This window comes from Cariama cristata, unplaced genomic scaffold, assembly GCF_000690535.1.
Source record: "Cariama cristata isolate BGI_N322 unplaced genomic scaffold, ASM69053v1 scaffold35234, whole genome shotgun sequence".
NCBI classification, from domain to species: Eukaryota; Metazoa; Chordata; class Aves; order Cariamiformes; family Cariamidae; genus Cariama; species Cariama cristata.
In genome coordinates, this window is record NW_009614097.1 from 1832 (window position 1) to 9536 (window position 7705).

Below are 7705 nucleotides of genomic sequence, written 5' to 3' on the forward strand. Positions count from 1 at the left end.
AGTCTTTTTGAACCTTACCTATTTTATATGGTATTCTTCCATAATAATACTAAGACTGCAGAAAGAATATTTATTTGAGGAGATACAGGAAGACCAGTGAAGTAAGAATGTCAGCACATGTTACTTTATTCTTTCTGCCCACCAACTGCTGTGTTATCACACAAACATTAAAGTTTTGTAAGCAAGTGTTCTTTGAGCAGGACAGATCTTTTGATTAACGGTTTGGTATTTCAGATTAAGCATTTCTTAATACAAATATTATCATAGCAAATTGTGATCTATAAGTTAAATGGGGCAAAACTTGATTAATAGAAAGAAGGAAAATATGTCTTTAAATTGGCTGATATTTAGATACAAATTCTTAAATGGTTAAGAGAGTAACAGCAGTTTAGAATTTACTGCCTTTCACTGGGGAGTTTCAATGGCAACACAAAATTCATTACTGTGTATTTACCTAAGATTGTGTATCAGTTAGGGGGGTGATTCTCACAAAAACCAGGAATTGCATTAATCAAGAAACTGCATTTCTTTTTCAGACACAGGAAATGGTGAACAGCTATATGAATGTCCAATGTGCAGTCTTACCTGTACAAACATTCAGATTCTTGAAGAACATGTGGATCTACACTTAGAGGAACATAAGTTTTCGGAAGGTACATGAAAGGATACAGGCTCGATAAACTTGAAAGCATTTACAAGTATTTGCATGTTGTAGTACAGAATTTCAGACAAAATTTAAACTAATATTTCCTTATTTAAAAAGAGAACAGGACACGTACGTAATGACGTTAACACAGTTAATAGCAAGTCCTATCACTTGCCCAAGTGCTCTACTTAATTAGACATGCTAAAAGAAGTATTAGTCTATGCATGCTTGTTAAGTAAATGCACAGTATGTTTGCCAAAACTAAAACAGAGTGAAAAATGTTTAAAAGGCAGCCATATTATATTTTTTCTAGCTCTATAGGTTTATATACATGGGATTTAGAGTGACTGAAAAACTGTACCTTATGAAAACTTCAATTTTTTTTCTTAATTCTTTCCTCTGAATGCTTGTGTTGATTTATTAGTCACAGCAATAAAGTAAAGGAATCAAAATTGATTTTATTTATTAGCATGGCTAATAAAATCCTAGAGATTCCCTATCCAGTTCTCTGATCCAAAATTTGGTTTTGTCACTTTGTTATGAGACTGCTGGCAGTGATCCTAGAAGCTAATAAGCATGTGGTGTTCAAAAAACTGGGACTTCTTGCTAACAATGGAGTGAAACATAGTAAGCAAAAGCTGTTTTCTCAGTAGTAGAGGTGCACACATTATTTGCCAAGTAATTGCTACTGTAACTGGATAAACTTTGTCCAAGTCAAGAGTCTGAGTCTTGGTAGACTGAATACAGTCAGTCCTGCTTAGTCTTAGTTGCTAATAGCTCAAAATAACATGGGATGCATCTCCTAAAATTAATACCCAGTTGTATTTATGTATGTCTGCTTAGAAAAGAATCTTTGAAAATTAAATAAATGATCCATCAAAGCATTGTTAACCTCCTGATCAAGTCCTCTCTCTTTGAAATGTTATTCCTGGGTAGATGGAAACATAAGAGATCTAGAACTGGCTCAACGGCTCCAAACCGAAGAAGATAAACGGCAGAGATCAGCTGAAGAGAAGCGAGAGAGGGAAGAATTTAAAAAGCTGCAGGTAAAGTAATATTTCTAAGTGGTAAACTTTTGAACAGTTGTGCCATTAGGAGCTGAGTATCTTGGAGCTGTAGTGACCTGGAATGGCCATACCAGGTCAGAGCTGTGCAGTCACACAGGCCCTGTTGAGGGAGTGGTGCAGGAGTGAGTTGCAGGCAAACACAAGCTCTCAGCAACCCTGATCCTGGCATGGGCGCTGGGCATGCCTGCCTTGAGCTACTTGGCTTTACTGCTTTGAGTGGTGCTGGCTCAGGATGGGGCTGCATGGTCCCTGTGCATGCAATGCCATGCTCACCAGCGGTCCTGGCACACCTGCTGCCTTGTACTGTGTTCTCCCTAGCTCTGGTGCTCTGCCCTGCAGCGCAGCCTGGAGTATATTTCCTGGCAGAGTGCCTGAGGCCCTGAGCATCCTGGCTGTCCTCTTCCGGGATACCGTCACCTGCTAACAGTGTCTGTTCCCCTGCTAGATTCTGCTTCCCTCTCCCTCCCACCTGACAGCCCTGATCGCTCATTTCCCGCTCTCGCTACCTCCTGGCCATTGACTGCCTCTGTGCCAATGGTGGTCTGTCCAAGAGGGAGCAGAGGGATGTGCCTGCTCTTCCTGGTGAGGCTTTCCTAGTCCCAGTTCCTATTCAAGAGTGAAGCTTGGCCTTCAGCTCTAAAATATCCTAACTCTGAAGTTTTTATGTCTCAGTGTTCACTGTTTTTCAAAGTTACTGATTGTGCATGCAGCTCTCAAAATCACTAAAGGTGAGTTTAAAAAATGTGATTTAAATCATGTATGTTCCATCCCTAACAGAGACAGTATGGCTTGGATAATTCTGGAGGCTACAAGCAGCAATTTGTAAAGAATATGGAAAGGGAAGTTGATAGAGGAAGGATGCAGCCTTTTGAATATCACAAGAGAAAAGCTGACATGATGGAATGTTTGGCTTTTGGTATAGATGATGGGAAAACAAAGACCTCAGGTAAAAATGATGAAATTACACAACTAAGACTGTACTTTTTAGACCTAGGTTGTAGTGACCAAACCTGTCTTTAACAAAGCATATAATTGGATGTTTAGTATTGGTTGCATCCTAATTCTAATCCTTATTTTCTAGATCAATCTAGACCATTTTAGTCCTGAATTTATAAGGAAGTTGAAGCTTGGTCTATTTCTAATCTTTATTCTAACACGAAGACTTTTTTTTCTTTTTTCTCTTTCTCTTTTTTTTTTTCTGTGGAACCTTGGAACCAAGTCATCTAGTTGAGGACCCAAATACAATATGTATGAAACGATGCAAATATTTTATTACAAGTTGGTTGTCCTTGAGTGCATGTTTGTTTACTGGTTGGTACTCATTGGTTTCTAACCTAGTGTAGCTGTTAAAATTTACAGTAACTTTTTGTCTTGTGTTTCTCTTAGTTGTAGTATCATGTAAGCTGGTTCCAGGTAAGCACAGCATCCATCTGATTACAAAGTCCCAAGAGAGGACTGGGAGGAGTAGATACCTACTTGATACATCTTCTTTGAGATGTTTTATAATTGGTACAAAAATACAGTGCTGATGGATTTATATGTCCCTTTCAAAAGGCTTCCTTGTCTTTACTTGCCAAGACCATGGTTCAGAGGTCTTTTAGCTTATTGCTAGTGGTTCTAGCTTATGTATCAAGAACCAAACAGATATTTTGTAAAATAAAATTTCTTCTATAAAATGTATTGAGTGGAAATAGTACATTTAAAGTTTTCATTCTTGGTAACGATTTCGACTTCAGAGAGGAATTAAAAAAATAATCTGTGATGGCTATGTAATGATTGTCTTCACAACAGCATGGCAATAAAGGGCCTTTGAGAAGTTACATTTACAAATTTGAGAGAGCATTCCCAAGCATGTTCTTTCATGTAACAAAGGAGGATTTGGAATATCCTGCAAGGGGATTTATTAAAAATATTTACAGTAATTCTCAAATTCTGTGCCATTCCTTTTCTTAGTTTCTCCAGGAAAAATCATTTATGGGGAATAGAAGGATTACATAGTATGCATAAGTATTTCCATGTTTTTAAGGGGGTGTTGTACTGGAGGTGGCAGTGACATAGGAATGCTTTATTGGCGACATTGCTTTTCCTATTTCATTGTAATAGTTCCTGTGCCTATCACAGTTTATAATGTAGTCCAAGCTGTTTAATTTAAAATATTCACTGTGTAGGAGCAGTGAAAAAATAGCTTGAATTTTGAAAGTTTCATAGTACATGAATTCATCAAAGTAAAGACCACCGAAATGAAATAGGTGCAATGTCCCCTGTTTTTGGGATTTGGGTTCTAGATGTAACACAGGATCACTTAGAAGTTTTAAAATAAATTGTCTTAATCTGTATCTGTTGCAAGCTGGGGAAAGAATCCTTTTTTGGGAAATTTTGTAATTCACTTTACAGATAAACTTTGTATTTCATCTCCTCCTAGGAGTCATCGAAGCATTGTGCAAGTACTATCAGAACGAAAACAAAGATGTGAGGCATGTATGGCTTTCAACAGGAGTAGATCACTTCCACTCATCTCTGGGCGACAGAGGCTGGGGTTGCGGTTACAGGAATTTCCAAATGCTCCTTTCCTCACTGGTGCAAAACAGCTTGTATAATGACTGCTTGAGAGGTATTAAACAAAATGCTGCCTATTTGTTTCACGTACCTCAGATGACAACCCACTGATTGATATTTTTGTTTTTCATTTACACAGAAGGCTTACTAGGTTAATGATACCTGTTAAATGCTTGTTATACCACTGGAACTTAATGTGGAAAGAATCAGAGGTGAACACGGGCAAGGCATGATGTGCTTGAAGTTTTAACTTCAGGTTTTTTGGTGCATCTTTGTAACATCAACTGCCTCTTATAAAAGAAACTGGGTATTTTTAATTAGTAGACTGTTTCAGTAACTGTAACCACAATTCAAAAGCTTTTCTGTTCCAGATACTACACTAATTCCTAGTATTCCAAAGATTCAGTCCATGATTGAAGATGCCTGGAGAGAAGGCTTTGATCCTCATGGGGCATCTCACTTCAACAACAGATTACATGGTTCCAAAGCATGGATAGGAGCATGTGAAATTTATTCACTCTTAACCAGTCTCAGGATAAAGTAAATATTGCTGCTTTTTTGTTGTTGTTGTTGTTTTTAAGTGCTGTACCTTTAAAGGTCAGAGTTGCCAACTGTATGATGACACAGCCACCTTAGTGGCTTTCAATTTAACCAACCTATAAACAGATCTGATTTAGTGCAGCATAAAGCTGTGTAACTACTTATGCAGGTACATAAACTGAATAACTACTTAGATCATTGAAACTTGGTGAAGAATTATGCTACATATGCATAAAATTAAACATTGATTAAAAACAATTTCTCTACAAGCTGCTTCTCCAGAAGAATGTGAATTTCAGCTATTCACATGCATAATTCTGAAAGCTGTTAATTGGATTCTCTAGTGTATCACATACAAAAAAAATCAAACATTTTAACTTTACAAACTTCACAAGTTGTTGTTAGACTGAACAGAGTACAGTGTTTCTTTGTTGTGGAATAAATCTTCCACTTTTAAACGTATATATTGCATTGTTTTGTAATTGCGTGTCCCCTAGTCCTGTATATATAAAAAAAGAAAAAAAAAAAAAAAGTAGTTATGACCACTTGATGCCTGGAATTGCCGTGTTTACAAAACATTCTTCATGCAGGAGGAAGGGACTGAGAGGAGAAAAAATGGTTTTAACAAACAACCTGTTTGAAATTTTATTGTTGCTTTCCTTCTGAATGCTCTGTAGGTGTCAAATCATTGACTTTCACAAACCGACTGGCCCTATGAGTACACACCCTCGTTTATTTGAGTGGGTTTTGCGTTACTATTCTACAGATAATGAAGGTGGTCCAAAAGTAGTGTGTACTTCCAAGCCACCTATCTACTTGCAACACCAAGGTCAGTATCACAATATGCTGGTTTCTTACTGTTCTCTATCTTTCTTTATATGTGCTGCGATTCAGAGCAGTATTTTACATTCCTTCATCATTTAATTGAAAGCATGGCTTTATTTCCTGTTATTTTTTTATTTAGTAAGAGCAACATTAAAGTTAGTATTTTTATTGGATGGAAGAGCTAGATGTGATTGGGATCTTGACTTTTTGACATCTGCTCTTTACTTATAACTACCTTGTTAAAGTAATGTCTTCCTTGATCTGAAGATAAGTAGTATGTTTGAGGAAGTAAATGGGATTTATGTGTTTTTAAAATACTGAAACTCTATTTTGAAATTAGGTCATAGTCGTACTGTTGTTGGAATAGAAGAGAGGAAGAATAAAACCTTATGTTTGCTACTGTTTGACCCGGGATGTCCTTCCCAAGAAATGCAGAAACTGCTCAAACAGAACAGTGATGGTACTAGTCTCAGACTACTTCGGAAATTTGTGGGTGGCTTAAAAGAAAAGCAATACCAGATAGTGGCTGTAGATGGTATACTCTCACTGGAAGAGAAAGCTGTAAGTATTTTGGAAAATAGTTTCTGTCTGAGAAAATTTAAGAGAATCTGCATCTCTTCTTTAATACTTAAATGCTTATGCATATGTAGCTGCATGGTGAATTTTTTTCATCTCTTCGCTTTCCTCATTCTTCTTCTCTGCTTCTTTCTGCTTATTTTCTGTGAAATGAGTAATCAGAGGATATCAAAATCAAAAAAGTGTTGCATGTAAATGCATGCCGCCTTGATGTAACTGACAACTTCCAAGTCTCTTATGAAGCTTGCAGCTGTTCGCAGATGTAAATTAGGCTTTTTTTTTCTTTTCATTTTCTTACAGTAATTTCTCCTAAAGAACTTGTGAGCTTGTAAGGTACTTACAAAGCATTCATAGTCCAAAATGATGTTCGGGGGGTTTATTGAAACTTTGTAAGGCTCTGTGGTGTGTATCAGCCCTTGATAGTTGAAGAGCAAGGCGCACAGATAGTGAGGCCTAACCATCCAGTGTCTCCTCCGCTTCAATGTTAGAACAAGCGCATTCTGCTTTCTGAAAGTACTTAGAATTTCATATATTCAAAACACAGCTCTGCGTAACTTTTATGTTTGAGCTGTTGGCATTTTTATAAATCATATCCACATCTCTCACTTTGGGCATTGTAACTTTTTAAGACTTAGAAGTTTTCAGGTGAATATTAGATGTAATTTTTGTTTCTTAATCTTTCTCTTTCCTATGTTAACAAATGGATTCTGACGACCCATGTTGCGATTCTGTGGTGTCCTGTCAGCACTGTTCAGCATGTTCAAGCTTCAGGACAGACATTTTATTTAAACTATTATTTAAACTATGATATAACTGGTGACTGAGTCACCTGCTAAACTGTACTTAAAATCTGTATATTGAAATGAGGTGTTGTCTTAAGTGTTTTCTGGCCTCGAACATGTTAGAAATACCAGTGAAACACAGCCATCCTCTCTTCTTCCTACTGGCAAAAGCTTTAAAATTCAGGACACAGTAAAAAGAAGGGTGTCGTATGGGATTTGTATGTGGAGGTTGGTTTGGTTTTGGTGTGTTTTTCCTCTTTTTAAAGATTTGGTTTATATTTGAAAATATCAATTGTTTAGAATTCTGTCTTGAAAGCTCCCATTTAATTAAGATGAAATATATCATCTTATTCTTGTTAAGCTTACTAAACTACTAATTCAGAAAAAGCTCTTTAAAGTGGTATTTTTGTTCATTAAACTATTCTTTCCTCTGTCCCCACCTTTTTTTTTTAGGCTCGTTGCCATGCTTCTGAGGTCTTAACATCAGAGAAGATTCCTTAAAAGATATCTTTATTACCTCTTTCTGGAACTTGCTGGATGCAAAACATTAAACTTCTGGACTGTGACCCTAACTCAACAATTAAACTATGTCTCCATAAATGCTTGGGGGCTCTGGAGAAGCACAATACTGGAGTAAACCTGTAGTTTTGATCTTCAGTCAAAACTCTGCCCTCCTGATGAATCTGTAACTGAAGTATTACAGTCCTTGTCTT

The 7705-nt window shown here is 36.9% G+C and overlaps 1 protein-coding gene across 1 annotated transcript; it reads left to right on the forward strand.

The window, feature by feature from the left end:
• Nucleotides 1-536: 536 nt before the first annotated feature.
• ZUFSP (zinc finger with UFM1-specific peptidase domain) lies at nucleotides 537-7493 on the forward strand (the record flags this gene model as incomplete). Its single annotated transcript, XM_009699281.1, has 8 exons — nucleotides 537-653; nucleotides 1583-1692; nucleotides 2491-2659; nucleotides 4136-4324; nucleotides 4641-4809; nucleotides 5487-5638; nucleotides 5975-6195; nucleotides 7446-7493. Coding segments are annotated over 8 exons (1175 nt in total), but the record flags the coding sequence as incomplete, so codon positions are not given.
• Between the last annotated feature and the right edge of the window lie 212 nt (nucleotides 7494-7705).